The 24,396-nt window shown below is 45.7% G+C and overlaps 2 protein-coding genes across 4 annotated transcripts in view; one reads left to right on the top strand and one right to left on the bottom strand.

Annotated features, from left to right (window-relative positions):
* CFAP91 (cilia and flagella associated protein 91) overlaps window positions 1–7,780 on the bottom strand; it is a 32,027-nt gene extending 24,247 nt beyond the window's left edge. Inside the window, exons 1-5 of one of the 3 annotated variants that reach the window (XM_037389395.1) lie at window positions 7,255–7,780; window positions 6,419–6,493; window positions 4,155–4,312; window positions 1,323–1,406; window positions 9–65 (exon numbers count right to left, since the gene is read on the bottom strand). In XM_037389395.1, the coding sequence (XP_037245292.1) occupies window positions 9–65; window positions 1,323–1,406; window positions 4,155–4,312; window positions 6,419–6,493; window positions 7,255–7,776 (896 nt within the window). In that variant the 5' untranslated portion in view covers window positions 7,777–7,780. The other 2 variants (XM_037389396.1, XM_037389397.1) reach the window with 2 other exon arrangements.
* A 13,199-nt stretch (window positions 7,781–20,979) lies between these two features.
* Window positions 20,980–23,813, top strand: LOC119148822 (cytochrome c oxidase copper chaperone). The gene is made up of 3 exons (XM_037389398.1): window positions 20,980–21,243; window positions 23,099–23,209; window positions 23,609–23,813. Exons 1-2 carry the CDS (start codon window positions 21,116–21,118, stop codon window positions 23,181–23,183), a joined length of 213 nt encoding a protein of 70 aa, XP_037245295.1. The 5' UTR covers window positions 20,980–21,115; the 3' UTR covers window positions 23,184–23,209; window positions 23,609–23,813.
* Window positions 23,814–24,396: the final 583 nt, after the last annotated feature.

Raw genomic sequence — 24,396 nt, 5'->3', positions numbered from 1 at the left:
CTACTTACTTTGCCATTGTGTAAGCACCATTTAGTGGAAACAGCTTATTAGAAGGGATGATTGGTCTGAAAAGAGAGAATGCAGATGTAAGACAACCACCATGAGCGTAAAAGACCATTACAGTTTAGAAAAACTGCAGTCCACTAATTTCAGTGGAGTTACACTGATTTTTCATAACTCGGTTTCTGTAGTTGCATGTTTAAGAATTGTGCCTGAGTAGTCAATAATTCTTTCATAATTAAGGATTAACAGAGAAAGTTTCACCAGCAGGATTGAGTTGTTATTCTGTGAAAGCAAAAAGTGGAATTGCAAAATAATTAAAAGAAGTTATTTTGAGTGTACTTAGAAAATGTTGTGTATGTTTCACTAATTAGTTTACTTTTTTCACTTTGAGACTTTGAGGGTGTGGGTTTTTTTAATAACTTCTTGAAATCCCGAAATGAATTCCTACTATCAGCTGTTTTGGACTTATCTGATTTGATTGTTTCCTTTTTTGCAGTATTTTATGAAGAATCTTGAAAGTGATATGGGCTCAATGACATATAAATAATTCCTTCTTAGGCCTTCTTATAGTTTCCGTACTGCAGTTCACTATCAATTTCCCTTAGCCTTTGAGAGACATTAAAGCTTAATTTCAAATTGCAGAAGATAACATCACCTTTGTCCTTTTTTTGTTGTTGTTAAAGGAGCCATAAAATTTATTAAACCTGGCAATTTCTTTATATTTCAAGTGGACATATTGGCCAATAGCTGCTGACTGTGATTGTGAATGTAATTCCAAGTATGTGTGACTGAGTTGACAATGTTTGTACGCTCGCTGTTGGTTCAGATCTGGAGTCCACTGGTGACCTGCAGGGTCATTCTGGAAGGAGCGGAGCAGTTGTGCAGTAGAGGACATGATGAAAAGTTAATGAAGGATTCCTTTTGCTCCCTTTCTGCTCCTGGCAGAAACCGGCAGTTAAAAGGCTCCTTCTTAAGAAGGCACCCTTCCAGAAGTCTGGAGAACCACAATGGCTTTGCGAGCATCTCCTGCCTTTTTGTAGGAGGACCTACAGCCCAAAGCTTTCTACAAAGAATTATTAAGTACAGAATGCCTGGTATATTTGCTCCTATGGTAACTTATTAGCTGAAAATTCTGGCATAGTGTGAATTTCAAAGGACCTTGTGATTTAAGATTTAGTTACTATTAGATTTTCCATAGCAGTGATCAAAGAATAGACAGAAAAGACAGAAAAAATAATGCTCTCGCATTCATTTAGGTGCTCTTTAAACAGCACAAAAGCAAGCCTCTGAATTCTGTTTCAAATCAGTTCACTCCTTACCGTGCAAAATATTTATAGCGATTCCTTCCACTAACTTCAGGATCTTCATACACAACTTGAGGTATTTGAAGAGAAGATTGAGCTCTAAAGGCCAAAAAAACAGGATATAATTTAAGAAGTACATTCAGAGCAGTTCTGATCTTTTTTTCTTAGGCTTTTTTTTAAATCTCGCTCTCTGCTTCTCTGGTTACACAATCAAACATGCACACTACAAATTCCACAAAATCCCCATACTTAATATTTTTGCTTTTTTCATACTTACATGTATAGCAAAACAGTTTGACATTTTATGTATATTTCCCACTATGTGTGGGCAACAAATGGTCATTTGCTGCCTTTAATAGAACTTGCTTATGTGCTTCTCATGAAAAGGATTGGCTACTTGTAAATGCTTGACCTTGTAAAGTTAACTGCTTTTATTGGGAGAGGGGGGAGCAAGCTCATCTCCTTATGAGTGAAAAAACTCTGTAACAGAAAATACGTCTAAAGGAGTAGAATGAACAAAGCGGAAAACTACCACTTCCCACCTTCCAAAAGTAGCAAAAGGGATTTTAAACAAATGTGGAAAATTTTAGAATTGGCAATTTCAATTTGAATTCTTCAATTAAGGAGAAAAATTGGGATGACCATGTGAATGTTTCAAAACCTATGCTAGAAAAAGCGTACCTTTTGCAAGAATGGTCTTCATTTTTTCCCCCATTTTGAATTTCAGAGTAGGCAGCCTGTTTAAATTTTTGCACTGCAATATCTTGGAGAGTTTTCTTTATTTTAAAGCTTTGAAAGACTGTGAGGTAGACCTCATTAAGCCAGTCACTGAGAGAATGGGTAGAACTGAGTCCTTTGAAAGCTACACGTCAGGATTGCTATTCGATTTCACAACCACTTTATACTCCAGTCTTGCTCTTCTCGACCTGCCAAGTGGTTAAAGGCAAGAACCTGAAGTTCTTTAAAAAAAACAAAAGCCTGTATCATGCCATTAAGGTAAGTAATTTCCTTAAGCTATATATATGGCAAGTCCTAAAGGTCATGTATTTCTTAAGATCATTTCTGGCAACTTGTAAGAATCCTGAGCTCAGATGTATGGGATTGTGGGTGCTGGAGTTGGTTGCTGCTGCCTAATTTAAAATACAGAGGTATATTTACAGAGATACAATTAACAATACAGAAGATTGCCTGACAGCTGAGATCAAAATAGAGGACTGCACGCTGAGATCAGTTGTCTTCAAAGACCGCATCTAAGCCCTGCGAGCTCCGCTGTGGAACTCGCAGAGCCACAGCATTGCTACCCAGTACAGCAAAGACTATAGAGAGATGCTTCATTAACCTCCTGTGACATACAACTTACTGCCAAGGTAAAGTTTAAAGTCACCTCTTTCCAGTGCCTTCAGTCATATCACATAACAAAAGAGAAGGGAATGTTTTGAGATGCAGTTTGGTAACCTGAGATACTTGCTCAGCACTAATCAACCTATTATTGTGAACTTGTGTTTGTAATTCAAATGAGTTAATTGAGCTGATGGCTCTAGTTCCACTAGCTGACTCTTTACATATCAGACTGTTGCTCCATCCAGATGGATTTGTGTTTCATTCAGCACAGGTGGGCACTTATTCTTATGATCTGACTTTATTAGCATAAGCTGTTCATCCTATTATGGTATAGTTATAGGCACAATGGGAACCCAGTGAAATAGCCCCTTTTATTCAACAGATCCTGCCTCTTGCATGTCCTTGACTTAAATTTGCTGACTTTGCTGAAATAAATGAGCGTTTATTCCTGGTAACCTTGCAGAGGCAATGCAACTACTGAGAAGACAGCTGGAAAATATTCTGTCTTCTGTATCAGCAACACTGTCAGTCAGTGCAGGCTGAAACAGAGGGGATGTGTTTCTCATTTTTTGTTAATTGCAAGACATTTTGCAAATATATGTTGTTGAAATGTAAATCAATTTTAAAGCAGCGCAGGCATCAAATAAGTTCTTGTTACAGAATAACAGGCAAAATATAAGAAGCCACTGAGGTTTTCATGTGCTGGGGATAGTCTGAAATGCTGAAAATAATAAGAACAGAACAGGCTCTGAAATTCTTATTTTATTATGGAAATGAGTAGAATACACTTTCAGAAGTGAGTAAACCAAGGTATGAAATCCACGGTATCACTCTTAATCATCTTTGATTACTGTTTGGCAGGTGGTAGAACTCAGTTACCAGCAACCCCAGAGCACACATCACCTAAAAAGCCCATGGTCTAAAGTTAGCTTCTTAACGCAGCAAAAACCTCTGAAAACAACTACCTAGGCCGATGCCTGCAGTCTTGAATGCAGCTACAGAGGACTCCAAAAAACACAGAGTGTGTTTTTTTTAAATATTTGCTGAATCAGAAGCCCAAACTGTGATACCAGAAGAAAGTTCAACACAGACACCCCTGCACTAAAAATGTGGTGCCCTGGTTCAGGCCCCATACACTCCTGAATGAGCAGCAAAAGCAATCTAACCAGCTGCAACTGCACAGGACTGAAAGGAAACGGCTCTCGCTGAAGTAACACACGAGTCACTGAAGTCTCCATAACTTATGTGATCTATAAGAGATTGAAATAACTCGCTTCTCTTTCCCAGCAACCACTGCAAAGCAGATAGCACAGGGATGAAGGAATGTGCAACATCCACCCTGTAAGAAACAGATGGGCAACCATACTCCATAACAGCTGCAATCTCTTAATTTCAAGGGAAATATAAGTAGGAGCAAATTGCAGTCATCTCCACTTCAGCGTGCATGGGTTTTTGTTGGTTTTGTCTGTACGTTTCTTTTAAATTATCCAACCATAGAACACTTACGCAGCAAGCTGCTGAAGAGCCTCCAGGCGCCGCTGAGCCCTCCCTCTCCATCTTCGGTCAATAAATGGAGGCACTGGATCCTTGCCCTCCAAGCACAGACTGTAGCCTGGCAAATGGATCAAGCTACTAAACATACTTCTGAACGTCGGAGCCTTTACCTAATGTTTGCATGGACACAAAGAAGAGAGGCAGTGATTTAGCAATTTCAAACAGCATTAAAGAGCTCAGAATTTCAGCTTGCTGTGATTTACAGGCCTGCACATGTGGGATGGGGAAAGAAGAAGGCATACGTATGCTAATGATGTCAGCTGGTTAGATGGTACTTCTCAAGATGTGGAGCATACCAGACTAGCAGCAGATGCACAGATATGTCTTCTGGCTGTTTTCCAGTGCTAAACTTATATTTAAAATCGAAGGGTCTAACGGTTCGTTACATAAAGAAGTTAATGTGCAGTAACTGTGAATATGCAATAAGGTGAACTTCTAGCACATTACCCCATGTAACTCCCTCCTGTTTCCTGTGCTCTAGAAATGAAGTAACATATTCCACTTACAGAGTAGTTACGTTATTTTATACTGTAACAATTTTAACATGTGTTAAAAATATCTCCATAGGAGTTAGCACACAAAAATGATCACATTAAAAATCCACACCCTTCCTTCTAAGCACTAATTTCCCTGGGTAGATATGCCTTAAATCTCTAAATTTATGGTTGCCAATAAATCTTTGCAATCGTGACTCAAGTATAAGTGATGTAGCTATATTGGCTTGAGCTTCTGTAAAGCCTAAAATCAGAACTGAATTGTGAATTGCCCCTTTTATTTCAGCAAGTGCTAACTCAGATGCATATAGGGTAGGGGTGACATTTCAAGTACACTAACTCACCAGGGTGTAAAAGTGCCAGACGATGAAGATCTAGGCACCCTTCTATAAGTAGCTGCTTGCTGTGCATGAGACTGCATTTGTGTTTCATTTCTCTTCAAAGGGAATTCAACTCTTGAGAGTCTGAAAAACCCTATAAACTAATATTATCACAACCCCCATCCACCCTGTTTTCTGATGCTATGGATTAAGAATTCAAAGTTGTATTGTTATGAATTGCATATTGTGCACTGGCTGATTCATATGCTTAAAATATTTTATGCAAGTCAGTCTGTCACCATACTCATCGGCAACACTACACCTATGGTGTGACAACACTAGTGACTGTATGCCTGCTTACTTTGTCTGGCCTGAACTGTTAATGCAGCCATATTGTTGCAAGGACCTCTGTGATGCCAGGCAATGCTTCCAGCGCCATGCATATATCTCTCTACAGGAGCCAAACACACTTTTTTTTTTTTTGGTGTAGCTTAAGAAAGAGCCTGAGATAATGGGGTAAGAGATATACAGAAACATTCTTCACAAAAAATTCTTGATTCCATTGTTGGAAAGCTGCTATGGGATTTTCTCCTCACTGTACGCCAATGGAGTTTCAGAGTTCAGAGTATCTACCTTGCTGGCTCAGTCAAGTACATAGCTTCGGGAGAAGGCGTTGTTTAAAATCCAATTCAGTGTGCAGTTTTACCAAGTCAGTTTTCCTTTGGCATTCTACCTATATGCAGCCTGTCCAGCCATCAATCATTGCTGTCTAAAAGTGTGACTGCAACTCCCACAGACATGCCCTAGCTGGTTTTAAACTAGCTAAGGTGAATACTGATAGCTGAGGAGCGAAGCACAGGCTCACTAGCTAAGCACTCAGCTAAGAAGTTAAATTGCACTAACCTAGCATGAAGCATCAGGATGGGTTTGCAACCTGTACAGGCTGCTTAGCTGTTGCTACCCAGTTAATTTTAAACTGTCTAAGTGTGTTACCTCGAGCTGCAGTGTTAAGTATATCCCAAGGTGAGGAGGCACCATGTGAAATAACACATTTTAACAGCTCTAGTTGAACAGCCTAAGTGTCTAGTTCTGTTATTAGATCTTAGTAACATATACAAGCTATTGTTAACAGCATTTGGAGATATTCTATTAAACATACTGACATACAATTTAGGAAATTACTGAGGACATGAAACCGAGCATTTCTACGCTGCTGCTACACAGTCACCCTAGGTGAGCCATCACAGTTACTCCCCGTGTTAAGTCTTCTTTTAGATAAAGTTTCTTCCTTTGCTTTGTATTTTGCTGTTTTAAGAGAGCAGCTTAGAACTGAGATGGAGTTTCTACCCACGTGTATGCATACACACAGAAATCATGTGAGCTGTCCTTGGCCAACACCTACCACTTCGTCACCGACAAGTTGAACATGGACATTTGACTTTGAATGGTCCTTCTCACTTGACTGTGTGTACAGAGTCTGAAAGATAAGTGGACAAATGGAACTAGTTCACATATTTGAGAAATCAGCATGAATCGTCAGGCTCTGCTTCCCACTTTAAAAGGCTGTCCATAAGACAGTATAAAACAAGCTAGGAAAAGAAAAAACCTGAAATACATGTCTCCATATCAAAGAAATTCCACCATCACAGAAATGAGGCTGAGAGCTGAAATACCACTGTTCTGTGGAACACACATGACTAACGAAAAACCTACTTTGGAAGCACTGCCAACTTAAACAGAAGATGAAGACAGGAGAAAAGCAAGCATGGTACAATGGTAATCAGTGGAAATACCATACTGTACGTGATGCTTCCCCTGGCACACAGAGCTGGCGCTGGCCTTCCTGCAGCTCACCACTGCTTCACAGCCCCAAGCCTCTCCCTGCTCCTGATGACTTCGGCCCTGCTGCCACCCCTAACGCCGTACCGCTACGCGGCTCTGCCCCGCTGCTGGGGCAGCACCCACCCTCCCGGCTCCACACCGGCCTGGCACGGCCTGGCACGGCGGCGGGGAGGCCCGGGGCCAGCCCGACCCCGCCGCCCCCGGCGCCAACCCCCGGGCCCGGCCTCCCTCCCCGCCGAGGGTGCCGGGCCTGGCCGCACCGGTCCCCGCGCCCCGGGGGCTGCGGGGAGGCCGCTGTCCCCCCCGGGCGGGCCTGGCACCGTGGGGGCCGCGGGCGGCCCGGCCGGGAGCCATTTGCCGGCCTCCCCGGGAGCGGGGCCCGCCCGCGCCGCTCACCGCAGGGCTCATGGCGCCTCCGGCCGCGTTGCCATGGCGGCCGCCGGCGGGCGGGGCCGCGGCCTTGCCACACCCGCCGCGACGGGAGGCGGCCGCGGGGGCAGGCGCTGCCCTTCCCGGGCCGCTGGGGCCGTGCTCCGGGGCGGCCCCGGCCCTCCGGCTGCCCCTGTGCGGCCGCTGCTCCAGCCAAACCCCGCGCCCAGGGGAGGCTCCCGGAGAGCCCCAAGGCCCGTCAGGCGGCGCGGGCCGCCCGCCTCCATGTTGTGCCGCCTCGGGCAGCGAGCGCCCCGGGACAGCGGCGGCGCGGAGCGGGCCCAGCGCTGCCCAGCGCGGCGGGGAAGGGGGGACGCAGCTCTGCCGGCGGCCCCACCGCCAGCCTCGCTCCCTGCGCCGCTCTCCCCCAGGCGCGGGGCCGGGCCAGCCCCTGTCATGGCGTAGGGGCGGCTGGGCTGCGGCTGGCGGAGGGCAGGGGATGGCCCGGCGGGGTATGTGTACTGATGCGCTCCAGTTCCCCCGAACCATCGCTTAGTGCTGGAGAAAACTGGTTTTGCAATTACAGATGGGGACTGGATTCAAGCCTGGATAGTTTTATTCCTGGCTTTGCTTGTTACTGCTTAGGTCTTCTGCCGCCGTAAGGTGGTGAAAATACGCTTGGTACCTACCGAGGTCTTTGCAGGGGTCTTTGCATTGGCAAAGCATCTGCACACCCGCACAGTGTTACAAATAAACTTCAGGCGTTGCAAAAATGTTGCTCTTTTTGCAAGGAGGAAATTTGCATCTTCTACAAGGAACAAAGCTGAAAGCTGCTTTATGCTGTTGAACAGGAAGGGCCGATGCTGCCGAGACTTTTGGAGCAGGCCATAAAAAGCTGTGGAATTAGAAATGGGCCCTCTCCTCTGCCTGTAATCTTGAAGCAAGTCCCTTGTGTAAGTTATTTTGTGTATAAAACCCTGTATACCAAAGATTTACTTGCAGCTTGCAGTGTCTGACATAACATTTTGGCCCCTCAGTGCTTCTTCACAGGAGAGCAACGTTAGGAGTGTGGTTTCAAATTCCTTGGCTCTGACAATTTACACGTAGACATTTAATTCAACTTTGAATGCTGGTTTACTTTCTGAAAGGCCTGTCACTTGTTTGAAGCAACAGCTTCTTTCTTACAGTAGTTGAAAACGGGTCGCCTGAAGAGTCAGATGTGGGTCTGAGCTGGGGAACGCAGCCACAGCTGTGCTGCTGGCTGACATCTCTAGGGATACTGCTTTGCGCAATGGATTGATCCATGCCCTAAAGATACCCAGCAGGCTGTAAAGACCCTCGTTTTACTGAAGAGCTTTACATCGTGAAACTTACTATAATTATTGACATGGGCAGCGAAAGTCACTTTTTAATGGAGGTGCCCTGCATTTCTCAAGGTCAAGTTCAGTTTTCTTTTTTTGTATCTCGTTTCATTGGAGCTCCATAATTTACATGCTGAAATTTTTCCATGCTGGACATCTGCCTTGAGGTAATGAGGTGTGTAAACTGTACTTTGGCCAAAAAATGATACTTTGTTGGCTCCACCCTCTCACATTTTTCCACTTTAAGGTTTTCAGAGATGACTGGATACAGGTGGCCCACACTGCTGTTTTTCTGATGAGAAAAGAAACCAGATGGAAACCAGGTAAAGAGGAACAATGGAACAATTACATGAGTTCTTGACAGAGTATAACTAAACACCAGGGCATAGCCTAGCAGACTACTCTCTGGAGTTGTGGAAGATGAAAAAGCTGCAGTCCCACTATTAACTGCATTAAACTGGACTAAATGTAAGACATTGCCACCTTCTTCTTTGTTCACCGCACCCTTGAGTGCTTGGCCCCACTCCCTCTGATGTGTTGGTGTTGGCAGCTGAAAGACTATGTGGGGAACCATCTCGGGAGACTGCTGTGGCTGAAAACTAACCTGTCAGAAAACAAAAGTTTTCAGATCACTGCAGAGCTGCATGAAGACTAGTACTCGCTCATGGCAAGTGACAGGTATATGTGGCTGAGCTAAAAAGCTCAAGGTTCGGGTTCATAGAGGTTGCTTAGATTAGATTGGGTGTGTGTGTGAAATATTGGCTTATTTTTAACTAAACTTCTGAGAAATTTCTGTGAATTACAGATGTGGGCAGTGAACAGCCTTACAGGTGTTGAAAGATGTGTTGATTACTACTGTCTTGAGTGTTCTTTGCCTGAAGTCTTCATCTTCCTGTCGACCTGCAGCTGAAGTGAAACCTGGCCAGGGCCCCTGGCACACTGGTGTGTGCTGTGGAATACATTGCAACGGTGAAGCAGTGAGGTTTGGTCTGAATTGTTCTTTCTTTCTTTTTTTAAATTCTTTTTCTTTTATGTAGATCAACCATTTCCAAAGAAAAAGGTCCCAAAACACAAAAGCCTCTGAGAAAATATTTGATCCCAGGCAGTACTGGCAATCTTGTCTCTGACTAGCACTTTGGAAAAAGGAGTCAAAACTTACCTGGCAAGTTGGTCTGTCTGTGTCAGGGATGCATCCTGCTGCTCTGGTGAAAGTAAACTGAAGGCAACTAAACTGAAAGCAATCAAAAAAGATTCCTGTTTCTTAGCTACAGTTTTCTAAGAACTTAACGGATGGGCTTTCTCCTCAGAGCTACAGGCTATAGCATGATTTTTTATTTTTTTTTTCATTTCTCCCCTCTCCAGTAATAGCTTTTCCAGAACAAGACTGTGTAGCTGAGCCGGGGTGCTGTCTGTCTGATGATTTTTTTTTTGTATAGCCACTTGGCTCTGAGGGGACACCAGATGCTCAGATGTATGAGTAAACTGTCCACACCTTTGTGAGTTACTGTGCAGTAACTGAGTGGACTAACTCTGCCATTGCTTAGCATGCTGCAAAATTGTGGTAAAGTGTGCTAGTTTAGCTGCCCGTGAAAGAGGCTGAGCCAAATGCGTATTACCTTACATTAACTTTGAGATAAGATGGTGTAATTTGCTGCAAGATGAATTACTGCTACTCTGCTGATGGACTCGTTACGCTGTGATGACTTGCTGATGTGTTTGAGCTGTAAAATCAAAGAGAAGTGGAAAATTTAGATAAGGAGGGTAGGATTAGGCATTGAGAACAGAACAGTAGCTGGACAAAGAGAAGATGAATCAGACATGAAAGTCTGGGTTTAGAGGAGAAGCTTGGCTGCCTGAGCAAAGAAAAGAGTAGGAGAGTGGGGTGGTAGAGAACGAGTGTGCAAGGGGAGGGGAGAGAGACAGGGTGAGCAGCCAATAGAGCAGAACTGAAGTGGTCTGGACAAGAAAATGGGAGACCTAGATGAGCAGCTGAAAAAGTGGGGAAGGGTGTGGAAAGGCAGGACTGCGGAGGGGAGAAGGCAAAGAAGCTGAGCGAAACAGATGATGAGCCTCTCTGCTCTGGCTTCTCTCCGTCCTCCAAAACCTAAGAGGGAACTGAGTGTCCTGAATGTGACTTTTCCTCTGCAATCCACGAGGATCTGTGAAACCCCTGGCAAGATGTCATCCATCTGGTTTTAAGTTTAATTATGTAGATGGTCCTCTTCTGCTCTCTGTTAGCAGTTGTCAAATGACAGCACTGTTACGGTGCTGGGTGCCTGTGCTGCTTCGTTGGGTGCATGTAATGCTTCATGGCAGGTTTTCTCTAGTTATTAAAAGAATCTAAGTTACAGCCAACAAAGTTACAGCATTAAAAGCACTATTGAGGCTTTGATGGCAGGAAATGCCAAAATTAATCCTTTTTAAAATTAGTAACCGTTAGCATGCCATTTCTCATGCTTGCCGCAGGATGTCACAATTTCTCCATGTACGATCCACCACCGTCTAACCTGGGTGGCGCCAGTTCAGCTCTTACGTTAAATGTGAAACGATATTAAATCAGTTTGGCCCCTGGACCCATCCAAGGTAAACCCTGATTTCTATTCCCTGTCCGATCTACACATGGTTTACTAACTGCATAATAAACACCTCTTTCCAGATGTGCAATTCAGCAGCAGCAGCACAAGGCTGCAGTCAGTGTGGTCGCTAGGTTTTTAATCCAGAAGAAGGAAGCTTTCCTCCCAGCCCATCCGAAGAGAGGGTAAAGGAGAGTGAGGAATAGAGGATGAGGAAGAAAACGTGGTCACTAATCTCAGCAGGAAGCAGAGGTAAGTCTCAAACAGATGTGAGAAGACACATGCTGGGAAATCTAACATTTTGTGGATTGAGGCCTTGATTCTGTGCTGGCTTTTGGCTACAGTGAGGCATTATATCTGTTGTGGAATACCTCACTTGTGCCTTGTGACATCTTTTGTAAAAATGGCCTTGGAGTACTGATTGTGGTAAGTGGAGCTTCACCAAGGTGAAGTCTTTGGTTTCTTTGTGCTGTTTTTATTCTTCTAAGAGAGGCATCTTGAGATAACAACTACTGAAACAGAACAGATGCAAGTCTTTACAGGAGACCTGTTCTCTCTTGCTTTGCTTTCCTTAGTAGGACTACTGCTATATTTCCTGTACTAAAAGCAATCTACAGATGAGAATAGCCTAAAAAGTCGAAGTTTGAAGAAAGTGGCGTAGCAGTGCTTTGTGATCACAGTTAAAGGATTTGCTTCAAAGCCTGCTTGAAAGCCTACTGTAATGGTTTTGATTAGCACTTAAAAAAAAAAGGGGGGGGGGGGGGGGAGGGGAGGCAGAAATAAGGACAGTTTCAGCCCATGGTTCAGAGTCCAAACCCCCAAGTTCACAAATACTTCAGGCACACTCTGAAGGACATTCATATACCCGATTTCACTTGGCTTGGATGAGTTTTAGATGAGATTCTTAGTGAACAGGGATAACATACGGAGGATTTGCTGGGCTCAAGTCAGAAATATTGACTCACCTCAGCAGGAAAATGAGCTTGGATTGAACTCCTTAGGGAACTAGTGAATTCCTAGTGTTCTCATTCCTCCCATGCACTACTCAGAGGAATAAATGGCAATGCCAACATGTTAGCTTGCCAGTTCCAGTGTGTTAAGAGATTTCTTTTCAGAATTAAACCCAAGATTCCCTCTGTTCCTTGGTGCACCGATCAATGGTTGAATCAGCAAAGGAGATGCTACACCCTAGTCAGAGCACAGGAGGCAAGAGAACAACCAGAGGCACAATTTGCCGGGAATATTACATTGACTTAACAGACAGGATTTCAATCCATATTTCTGGCTTAGAAGTTGGAATGAGCTTGTACCTTCAAAGCAGTCCAACTCCTACTTGCTTCTGGAGACCTGGATGAGGAATGTGCTTATAGGTGGGTTGTGATCGGATTCCATATCTGCTGTTCTTGAGGGTTTGGCTCCAGCCATATCATCTGTTTGTCTATTTAAAAAGTAGATAAAATAACAACAGTAGTTGCTGGTAGCTTCCTGTTGAGCTGGGGGGGAAGAGAGAAAACCCACTGACTGGGAAAAGGGAGTCCAAGTGCAGAGAGGGAGGGGAGGGAGGCAAGAGGCAGCTTGAGGAGGGACTGGAGATGTTCCAGGGGGTGGAAGGGGGTTCCAGCTACCACTGACTTCTTACTCTGGTGATACCCATTTATGTCAGGTCCGTGGTAAGCTGAGAGAGGACAGTCCTTTTGAAGAAAGGGCAGTCCTAAAAAACATTTGGAGCCTGTTAACAGTCTGGATGGGATGATGTGAATTGTTCTATTTTGTTTAGCCGAGCCTGAGGAAAGGCTCTGCTGAAGTACTGACCCCCCTAACACTTGGCTGGTGATGCCTGTTAGCCTGCAGGGATGCAGGGAGGATGCTGTCCCCAGCAAGGACCGTGCTGGCCTGGTCAACTGATGATGCTTCCCAGCTCTGCTCCCCCGCAGACTAAGCAGGGCACTGGCATGGCTAAGGGGGGGTGCGGAGTCCCTAAGAACATGAAAGGCTGTGGAGGGAAGGTTGTCTCCTTGAGCCAAGGGGATCCCTTTACCCAGAAGCTCAAGAGTTCAGCAGCTGGATTTTTACTGGCTGCTTGACAGATGGCTTGTACTAAAGCTCGCAGCAGCGCAGGGTAGCTTAACAGTTCAGCAGACAGGGAGACATGTAGTATATATTTATGTCACGTGGCAAAAACTATAAAATGGAGTACCTTGCTGACCTCTGCAGCATTTCTGCTATTGTTTGCCAAGATGCCTGGTCAAATCTGGCTTCCAACTAGTTGGAAAACTTTTCTAGGGAGTGAATGTTTGTGCTTGCCTGATCTGAAAGGAGCACCAAGGACTGTTGATTTTCTGTGGCCATTTTAGCAACAATTTTAATGGAAATTAAATAGCTGGACAGAAGTGCTATAGAGACTTTTTTCAGCTTGTTATTATAATACAGTATAACTCTTCCTTACATTACACTTTTATTTACTATTAAACAATTAGTGCAATATGATCTTAATCCTGTCTCTTAAACCTTTCCAAAAATACTTATTTATCATCCTTTAATTGCAATCCGCTGGACAGAGGTCAGCTGAGGGCTAGCAGACATCCAAGGGCCTGGGGGAGGCTTACCAAGAAAAGGGTGGGACAGCAGTGACAGGATGCTCAGGCCATGGGAAGAAAAAAGCTAGAACTGGGTGGGGGCTGAACAGAGCCCTTTCAAGGCCTGGGAAAGGATGCCTAAGTATCACTTCCCTCATGTAAGAAAACAAAGCTCTGCTCTCTTCAGTCTTGAAAGTTCCCCTATCTTTCCCCTCTGTCATTGTCTGCGCTCACATAGCCCTTCCCCACATCACTTCCCAGCACAGTATGGGATCTAGTACATATCACTGGTGTCTTGACATATCAGCTGTGAGAGGATACTCAGCATCTAGCACGTCAGTCTGGAAACATCCCCTTTTTGATCCTGAGTAAGTCTTTGGGTGGACCCCTAGGAGAATCTGACCTGGAAGAATCCATTCTGGGTTTTAAATAAGGGACTTGAGTAGTTGAAGTTACTGATGTGCCAGTCCAGACAGGATGCGTTGAGTAAAATTTAAGTGTTTGTTACACAGAGTAAGTACCAGCCCAAGACACCCAGTACCTAGAGAAAATACTGCACAGCACATTGAAAACCAGGGCAAAATAGTCAGGGTATGGGCTTGAGCTGAAGGTTTAGATGAAATTTTCAGCCATGTAGATGACTTGTGTTCCCATGTCACTTGTTCAAAAATAATTGTACTCCAGCTACATAATGTATTTAGGAATTTTTCAGTGTAAACAGGCTCTCTTGAGAATCCTTCCACCTGCATATGGAGATGGCCTAATGCTTCTTAAAATCTGACTCTTAAGCACTTGATAATCCAAGTGCAATTGATTTTTGGTGGGAATAAGGATTCTAAGGATCCCCTTGACAAAGTGCCAATAATTCTTATTAGACTTACTTAGAAATTATTCTCCTGGATCAATAAGAAGAAAACAAGTGGAAATTAATTAGTTGTTCGGAGTAGCAACCTAGCTTGACCACTGATGTGAAAGCAATAGTTTAAAGAGTGCTGAGTTTTCTACGCTGTTTTGTAACTTTTCCAGTAACAGCTGTGGAGGTTCATAATGTTGCAGGCTTTTTACAAGCAGCTTGCAGCAATGTACAACATATGTCTTGATGCAGTATTTCAAAGGAGTGAGATGCTGGGATGTGAGTACATAGAAGTATGCAGCTGCAATCAGTGACATCTCAAAAATGGGATGACTCCTGTGTCTGTAAATACTAATGATTCCTTCCAGTTAGCTCCCGCAGTTTGTTGTGAATGTTAAAATTATTTTTTTTAGTGGAGCTTCATATTTCATAAAACATGATCAAGAGAGACTTTAATAGATTCAAACAAGCAGATTTGCTACTGACACAGACATCAAAATGGCATGCCACCAAGCAGAATAAAATTGTTAATAGCAGCAACACTTAGGGGAAAATAGGAACACGTACTGGAATGTGGGCAGTGGAAAGGAAGTCAGCGGTCCTACTGTATTGCTGCTTCTCAGTTGACTGACAGCTTAACACTATTCATCAGAGTTGCAGAAACACAGCCAGGTTTGCAGCAGAACTGGTCAAGGTTAGAAGTTTGTGTTACAGAGTAGAACTACAGGGAGGCATTTTTCTGCAATACACAAGCAAGTGAACTTGGGTTCTGAATGAAATGCGTAAGCACAGACATCAGGCAGGATTTGATTTTTGTGGGGTGACTAACTGGAGATCATCCATGCATGGGCGTGGTGCAACATACTAACAGTGGCTCAGCTGCCTGATTGCTTGGGGTCACATTCTGATCAGTTCTGACAATTCATATGCCAGTTATGCAGAAATTTGAAGCCTTACTCTTTCAAGTCATGAGAAATGAGGATGGAAGAGGTTTCCTGTTTGGAAAGAGCTATATAGGCAGCTGTCTTGGTTAACTCTGCAGTGGGGGGGAAAAAAATGCCTGAGGATAGCAGAACTTCTCCCTGAGTGACTAGTGTGTATCTTTGTCATACCTAAACACTTTTAAACCTGGGCTATTTTTTTCTTATTTTTAACTGAAAACAGAGAGTCTCACTGCAATGAAGGACAGATCTTTGGAGATACATGCTGTTTGGAAGATCAGCGATGTTATTTTCCAAATACAGGTTAGGATTTTCTGAGTTACTAAGCATAGAGACTGTCAGACAATACACACTTGCCTTCAGGCGTAGCACATGCAGCCATTTCAGTGCAAACACCTGGCCTGTCCTTCCCACCAGTCTGCGCAGTGGGATCTATTTCAGAATGCTTGGATTTTCATGGGTGTACCCTCCACAAAAGGGAGCAGCTGATCAGTCATCCCAGCAAGCACTGAAGTAAGCCTGACCAGGCTTGAAATGTGCATCCAGCATCAGCTGCATCGCGGAAAAGCTGCCGCATGTCCCAAGGCTCAGTTGTTCTTGCCTCCAATGCCCGGGGAACAGGCAGGTTGCTCTGTGGCACGATACAAAATGCCATCTTCCTTCTTTTGCCATGTTATCAGGGAGACTGCATCCTGAATTTGCTGATCTGGCTTTTCCAGTGTTGCATGCATGGCTAATTGATTATCTTTACTAATACGTTTGGATATGCTGTCAGTGGGCAGTGAAAAGAAACAGCATAACGTGAAAGTGATGATAATCTTAGCACAAACTGGGGAGAGATGTGCAGGAAAAAAGTGAGAAATACATTTAGATCCTTTAAGTTTATACCAAAAGCAAGCACTGATGCCTTCTACCCCCACCCCTCCCCACCCCCACCCCCAAGCATCCAGATTTCACTGGAAAAGTCATTCGTCACTGGAAACTGTCTCGACTGTACTATAAAAACACTGATTTCTTAGCAAAAGCAAGCAGTGGTGGCAATTCTTGAAATTAGTTTTGCTGCACATTTTGATTGGGACGAGTTTCTGCTCTGCCTGTTGTTGTAGGAGGGTTGTTATCCTAATTTTCTGTGCAGGGCTAGGCCACAGAGTCCTTGTCCCAGTGTGAGACCCCAGAATTTCAGGGATGCTGTGGCAGAGTCCTGCAATGTCAGAGGCAATTGTTCTGGTTCTAAAGTGGAAAGTGACTGCAATCTTGCAAACTGCCTTCCACCTCCAGCCTCTGACGATTTGGCCGAATTTCTGGCAAGAGGTGATCTGTGGCAGTACTAGTTTGTTGGGCATTCAAAGAGACACAAAGGCCTTAAAAGTAATCTTGATTCTATGCTTGTTTCGTTAAGGGCTTGCTTGCCAGTATGGAAGAAGACTCTCTCCATACAGCCTTCTGTGGTCATCTCCCAGGAGGGGATGGTTCGGTCCTGTGGTACAGCATCCCTGCATACGGAATTCTTGCTGTAGTTCTGAAACATGGGTATTTCCCTCTTCAGCCTGGGAAGGGACTGGTGCATCACATCTTGAGGTGGTTTTAGCCCAGTAAGCCACTTGCCTTCAAGATGGAGTTTGAAGCTTAGAGGGAATGTAATTAATCACCTTAGAGTCTCTTCCATCGTACTAGACCGGAGCAAAGGTCCTTTTATCCCAGCATTTATTCTCTCAGGTCACACTGCTGACCTGATAGTATTTGCTAATTGCAGCTCTGCAACTCTGATAAAAAAAGTAACTATCCTGTACTTGGGCAGTTAATATAACAGGCAGCAGGGCCCGCACAAGTTGTCTTGCTCAGAGGTTTGAAGTCCTTCTTTTTCCTGCGTGCATCTAAGCATTGCCCAGAAACACAGACAAAACCAGCATATGGTTGACTGGGCTCCCAGACAGTGGCTGTCTCGCTTATACTAAGTTAAAGACAAAAATGTTTCTCTAGACCAATATTAAACAGGTTTCTTTTTTCAAGACGGTGAAGGGTTAGTGGTTTCCATAATAGGCATTATGTGGAAAAATAACAAAATATCTTCGGCTCTGTTTCACCACACAGATTTTCCACAGCTAAATTTACCTTCTGTATTGTATAGCTGAAGTGTGAGAATCTGGAAAACCCCGGACTACCCTAGACTGCTACTTCCAACTGACAATTGGTAGGGGCTTACCCTACCTAACAGTAGCAATGAATGTAAATGTATTTTTGAGGTTCCTTGAAAAGTCTGTGTATTTGAGTCTCTTTAACAGACAAGTACTTCTTTCTTTTGGACAACCATTCTTTTAGTGGGCTGAAACTGAAGATACAAGGAGCCAACAGCAATGACTGTTTACACATCATGAGTCACTGTTCCATATTCTTTAATTCTGATAAAAGGCTGTACAGGGAAAATAATTTGGAACCTCATGGCAACTGGGCAGTCTCCCTCTGTTTCACCCATCGCTCTTCTAAATGCAGAGCTGTAAATGTCCAGTCCTGTCTGTAGTCCTTGTACCCTCACGTGTGGCACCAGGCTGCCAAGTGACACCCACCCTAGATGGAGGGAGCATCTTTTTTCATTATCCCTTTCAGAGACCCCGAGATTTTTACTAAATTTCCTTTCCTGCGTACTGGATCTGACAACTTTCCAGCAGTCTCAGCTCAGCAGCCTGCCTTTAGCTATTCCTCTTTGACTGGTAGATGAATCTGTTCATCCTGACACATACTCTTTAATATAATTCTTCTGCCACTGTCAGCAGGCAGAGGACAAATGGAAAACAAAAAGCACCAAGTTAACGATCAATCCTTAAGTACAATGTAATGTCAGAAGAGAAAAAGGTGTGATCTCCCCTCCGTGCTGTACTCCAGATTGGTGCAATCAGCATGAATGTTAATTGTGCTTCAATGGCAATTCCATTCCTTCTCCTCACTCCCAGACCCTGCCCCTTCATCCCACCAAGAAGTGATTCCTTCTTCCAGGGTGATTCTGTTACAAACAGGCAGCATGGCCAAAATAGCAGCGCTCCTCCTTAATCTGTTTGGAAAGCTGCTAGAGTTCAAATGGAGTGCTGCTCGCAGAGATGCTTAGTCTCCACAGGCTGTACCTTTGTGCAGGTCCTTTTGAAGTCTTCTCCCAAGATGACTAAATTTTAACCTCCCTCTGCCCTTGGTATTCTGTAACTCCAGCAAGAGTATAATATGGTTTTTGTTTGGTCTTTTCCAGGTTTCTACAGGCCAAATCAACCTCATTCAAACTTTTTTAAAATAAATGTTGTTGTTAAATAGAATATACTGTTCACTTGCAGACTTGGGAAATCCCCTTTGAGGTCTTTTACTGCAGGCTTTGCCTCAGTTTATGTCGCCATCACCAGCTCTGTTTAGGCCTTTGGATAGTGGCCAGCAGATAAAGCTTTAGGAAGAGAAGACAAAGCTAGTTAATTTGAAAGGAAAACATGCTTAATATGTTAAAAACCCCAGCTATGAACAAGGCACTGCTTTGGAGAGCTGAGGCATGCTTTTGATAGGCATTTCAATCTCAGCTCCGTCTGGTGGCATGCTTGTGTGGATTTGGGAGAAGCATATTTTGGTCACCATATGCAACCTGTACATCTTCCAGTTCATCACACGTTGCTGCAAGGCCTCACAGTGCGTGTGTGCTGAACCAGGAGGCTGTGTGAGCGTAGGTCAGTCTGAACAACCTCCTCAGCCAAACGGGGCAGCTGGGGACAGGCTACTGAGCTGAGATTCATGGCTAAGTAAGGAGGTGGCTGGTTAGGTGAGTGAGTGTTCTGTGATGCCATTTCAGAGTTAGGGTGGCAATGCATAGGCAATGTCCTTCGGAGCCTGCATTTCAAGGAGTTGTATTGTCAGGGTGCCACAGATGTACCCTGATGGTGAAAGCAGGAGAGCCTCATCTACTCGTGCAATGAAAATGTGGAGGTTTGAACTTCTGGAAAAGAGCTAGGTTCTACTTCTTGTCTCTCTTTGTGAGAATGAGTGGATCAAAAAAGAATCCTCGCCTATCATTTACTCATTCAGGTAGCACAAGTCAGTGGTGTTGGCATTCCCCTTGATGATCCAGAGAAAGAGAAGAACAAAATCTCTCAACAGAGAACGATCTCACTTCTGGCTTGCTGATTGGAAAGGTAAATACTGAAAATAATGAAATAGTTCTCTCTGTCTTGCCCAGGGCTCTTGAAAACAGAATCATGTGATATTTCATGCCTTGTATAGGGCAGGACCCTTTTCAATGTTTTACCTGACTGGAGCGTTCAGATCCCAGCAGATATTTTGAGCTCCAAAGTTTTGCTGAGGCTAAGAGCATGTAACATGCGTTATAGGAGCTGCTGATATTTACTCTCCGTCACAGACCAAAATAAATACCTCTGTGATTGACAGCTATGGGAAATATGCCCCCAATGCAAAAAGCGCTTCCTAAAAGTCAGAAATTAATTAGATGCCTAAAATGCAGGCTTTCTGTCCCTCCAAATGTTCTCGTCAGGGTTCCTACAGTTCCGGATCTCCTTAGCACCTGATGTAAGCTGCCACTCTTGCTACACCCCATTAAAAGACACAGCAGCTGCATCCCAGTGGGTATATTCTTTTCCCCTTCCAAGTTCTCAGCAGTGTCACATCCACTGATGTGTGGCCCTTCACACGTTACCTGTGCGGGGCATCCCTTTGCTCTGCAACGTGCCTGCCAGTCTATACGTATGTATACCTGCCAGTCCACGTACGTGTGCGTGTGTGTAACCCTGTCATCATCGGGGCTGGCTGCAGGCGCAAGCGTAGCACGCAGCTGCCTGACAGACTGTGGCAAATTCAGCCAAGGCGTTTTGTATGTGGCAGAGCCCTGGGGGGCAAGAGTGGCCGCTGATGCCTGGTTTGGGGCAGACTACAAAGGAAAGCAATCCGTGTTTTCGCCCTCGCTGCCCGTGGCAGGGCCGGCCTGGCTGGCCCCCAGCCATGGAACGGCAGCATTTTGCGTCGCCGGCGGCGCTACGTGCAGTCCCTGCATCGCCGTGTGCTCTTCACTCCCACAGATCTCCAGTTTTCTGTGCACGGCTGCGACAAAGCGCTGCCCGCTTTCCCCACCGCCTGAGTCGGAAAACAAGAGCTTTAGGTAGCAGGCTGCGGCTTCCTCAGGCTGGAGCCTCTCCGCGAGCTGCCGCGCTTGCTAAGGCCGCGGCGGGTGCCCGCAGCTGCTGCCGCCCCTTCCCACCCTGCCGCCTCCTTCCCTGCGCCTTCTGCCTCGCCAAGGGCCGCCTGCTCCCGCGGGCCGCTGGCCACGGCCGGCCGCGCCGCCGCACGCCGGATGAGGGCCGGCCCTGCCGGGCGCGGGCAGGGCGGGAGGGCGGCGAACTACAGCCCCCAGCGTGCCGCGGGCCAGGAAGGGGCCGCCCCGCGCCCAGCGGAGGCCGGCAGCGCCGAGGCGGAGCAGCGCGGCGGTGTCTCTCCGGCGCGGCGCCGGGCGGGGCTGGCTTGGGCTGCGAGGGGGGCAGCGCTAACGGCCGCCTCCGCCCGGTTCTTCCCTCGCCCGCAGGCTGCGCGACTGCCGGGGGAAGCGCCCGCCATGTCGACGGTCGCCGCCGCCAGCTGCGACGCGAAGGGAGCGGGGGAGGCGCGGGAGGCGCGGGAGGAGAAGAAGCCGCTGAAGCCCTGCTGCGCCTGCCCCGAGACCAAGAAGGCGCGGGACGCCTGGTGAGGGCCCCGGCGGGCGGGTCCGCCTCGGGGGTGGCCTCGGGCGGCCCCGGGCTCCTGGGGCGGTGGCGGCGGCGCCCCCCGCGCGGGCTCGGCCCGGCCCGGGCTGCTGAGGCCTTTGCACCGGCGCTCCTCGGCCGGCCGTGTGTGCGGCCTGCCCCGCCGGGGCTGCTGTTCTGCCGTGCCCTGCCCGTGCCCCGCCGGGGCTGCTGTTCTGCCGTGCCCTGCCCGTGCCCCGCCGGGGCTGCTGTTCTGCCGTGCCCTGCCCGTGCCCCGCCGGGGCTGCTGCCCCTGCCCCACCTGGTGCCGTTTTCTAGGAGTTTCAGTGCCTGCCGAGGTGCTGAGGTTTTTGGTTGTTTGTTTGTTTGGGGTTTTTTTTGAGGTGACTTTAGGAGCTCTCCCCAACCCGGTGGAGGGTGCTGGAGCATCCAGGAGAGGAGCGAGAGTGTGGAGGAGAAAGAGGATAAACTAGAAATGAAGTGATTAATATCTTGTAGCCCTAGTTTAAAACAGGTTTCAGAGATTAGCTGTTAATGCTGCTTACAAATCTTCACAATGTTGACTGACTTGAAGCGGCAAGTAGCAGCAGGTAGTAACATGTTTAGTGCTTAATTGGTTATCAGTGCTGTTCTCTTAAATAAAATACTTTGGGGTTTTGGTCACAGAGGATGACGTTTCTCAGATTTGACGATGCATATAGCAGCATTTGTAATTACAGGCTTAGTCACGATCATAGGACCTATGGAGTGTCGTGAAACACCCCCTCCAAATAGAACTCCTTTGTCTAAGAGTAAATCTTTAAAGCTTAAAGAAACTATTTTGGTGCCCAAATTTATTTTTTTTTATTTATTTTTTTTACCTGACAGGTGTAACAGATGTCATTCAGTAGGTGACATTATCCTGGAAACTGTATTTTTGCTAAAGTTAGGGGGGGGGTGTCTATTTCCATGGTAGTGAAGGTGAGTCCAGGGCCCCCTCAGCAAAGGGTGGTAGGATGCAAGGCCCTGCCCAGATGGAGTTGCCCTGGGCAGCCAGCAGACCTGTCCATACTTACTGTAATAAAACTTAAATGATTAGCAAAATAAAATATTTCAGTTATTCACAGTTTGGTAGCTTCTTCCTCTGGCACCCAGAGGAATGTGGCAGATGCGGGCTGACGGCAGCGGTGGAATCCCCGCCTCTGGGGACAGGAAGCGCTCTGCCAGTCGGTTGGAGAGCAGTGCGCTCTGCTTTTGCGGTATGCACGATACACCAACGATGGTAGGGCCTTACAGCTGTTTGAATGTGTGTATTAGACACTTGGATGGGTGAGTGACATCCAAAGTTACCATGTGTGATAAATATGTATTTTTTTAAGAGTAGCTGGACAGAGTTTTTTTGCTGCGGGTTCCCTAAATACCAACTGAAGCTGGACTGAAACATCATTTACTGGTTGTCCTATTCTGTAATGGTCACTTACTGGAGAAATTTCGTTGTTTCAGTACTGAATGATTTGAAACAGGTTGCTGACAAGATCAGCATAGTTGATGAAGTGATGCAAGAGCCTCCTGTTGTATAACAAATCCCAGTCTAGGCTTTCCCAGAATAGACACTGGCCTGTTAATAGGAAATTGTTATGCGTTTCATCAGAGTTTTAGTGCACAGCTCCAGACTTGGGCAACTTTTTGAGATAGTATTATACTTCCCAAATAAGTACTACAGTACTACCCTGGACAGGATAGGCAAAAAGATCTCTGGAGCCTAACAGGGATTTTTGATTGTTCCCAGCAGTTTATCGGTTCTGTGGCTTTGACTAATAGTAAGCAAACGTTTTGTTGTTGAGCCTTGGAAATCTTTTTTTTTGTTTGTTTTGCAGCATCATTGAGAAGGGGGAAGAAAATTGTAGGCACCTAATTGAAGCTCACAAAGAGTGCATGAGAGCTCTGGGCTTCAAGATATGAGTGAGATGAGCAGGACTGTGAATGTGGTGAGTGTAGCCTTCGGAACCTCTGCCTCTGAAGTGCCCTGGCGTCTCAGCTGGTGCCACTGGAAGGCCCAGAGTACTGTTCATGATGGCAAAAGTGTCTTCCTTAAGGAAGGCAAAGTAATCCTCACTGATGCTGGAGTAAGTACTGCTGTCCTCGTGAAAGTGATGAAGCCTTCTGGCAGCGTACAGCCTTTGTGAGCCGCTCTCCAGCAGCAGAGTATGGTTCTGCCTCTTGTCTTCTAATACGGCTGAACTTCATCTTAGATTTCTGATGCTAGGGTGGTGTGGGGGGTGGGTTTTGTGGGTTTGTTGCTAGGGGGGTTTTGTTGATCATTAAACTGTCCCTCAATATCCAGTGGAAATCCATGTGTTTGAAGCTTTCTTTCCTCTCTGTTCTAGATGATGTCTGTGGTGTGGCTGTGTTCTGGCAAGCTGTGAAATAAATTACTCCTGCAAGTTACGTCAAAGAACAAATATAAACAAAGAATCTATGAAGAGACTAATGACAGACTGTGCGTCATGTCTGTGGCTTTTCCACTATTAGCTCTTGAGCGCTGCTGTAGAAAATACATTTTTTTCCTCGTAATAAAAGTCTGAAAATGGCTAGTGTTCCTGACTTCCGTTTCTTCTAAGTAAAGAAATGACAGTGCCCTCCTCGTTGCAAACCGTGTGCTGTAGGAATGGAGAGAATGAGAAAAGCCTGCTTACTTACCGGCATGAGAATATTGATTCCTCTGGTGGTGTGGTTAAACAGATGGGCCTTCGGTGGGTTTTCCTGCTGATGCAAGTTGAGAATTGGTGCTAGTAACTCTGCCCTGTTACTGCTTTCACAAAGTTATGCTGAAGCTTGTAGTGCCATTTCTGACGGTAGGTATAACTGTATTTGTACGAAGATGACCACAGCCTTACAAAATACACTTTATTCTTAGAGCTGAAACTGGATTTGTTAGAATTCTTCCAACTTTTTTTGATTAGCTTTACCCTAGGATTCATGCTTCATTAAGTACTGTCCATATCAAATTCAAATTCTTGAGCCAATAGTTCTTCAAGGGAAAGGGAGCAGAGGACAGCATGTATGTATCACGTCACTTCCCTGAGAGAAAAACTTCTTTTATGCCCAGTTTTTGTTGGGTTGGTCTTGTGCTAGGCGGGCATGAACTTTTGTTTTCTGGTTTTTTTATCTCATC

The sequence above is a fragment of the Falco rusticolus genome, chromosome 5 (genome assembly GCF_015220075.1).
Source record: "Falco rusticolus isolate bFalRus1 chromosome 5, bFalRus1.pri, whole genome shotgun sequence".
Lineage (NCBI taxonomy): Eukaryota > Metazoa > Chordata > Aves > Falconiformes > Falconidae > Falco > Falco rusticolus.
The sequence above is the reverse complement of the archived record's forward strand: the minus strand, read 5'-3'. Positions and strand labels throughout refer to the sequence as shown.

What these genes read in the sequence shown, in the direction of transcription:
- LOC119148822 (XM_037389398.1), top strand. Translation starts at nt 21,116, where the DNA reads ATGTCGACGGTCGCCGCCGCCAGCTGCGACGCGAAGGGAGCGGGGGAG. An exon ending in AAGAAGGCGCGGGACGCCTG is followed by an intron (nt 21,244 to 23,098) that starts GTGAGGGCCCCG and finishes TTTGTTTTGCAG; the next exon opens with CATCATTGAGAAGGGGGAAG.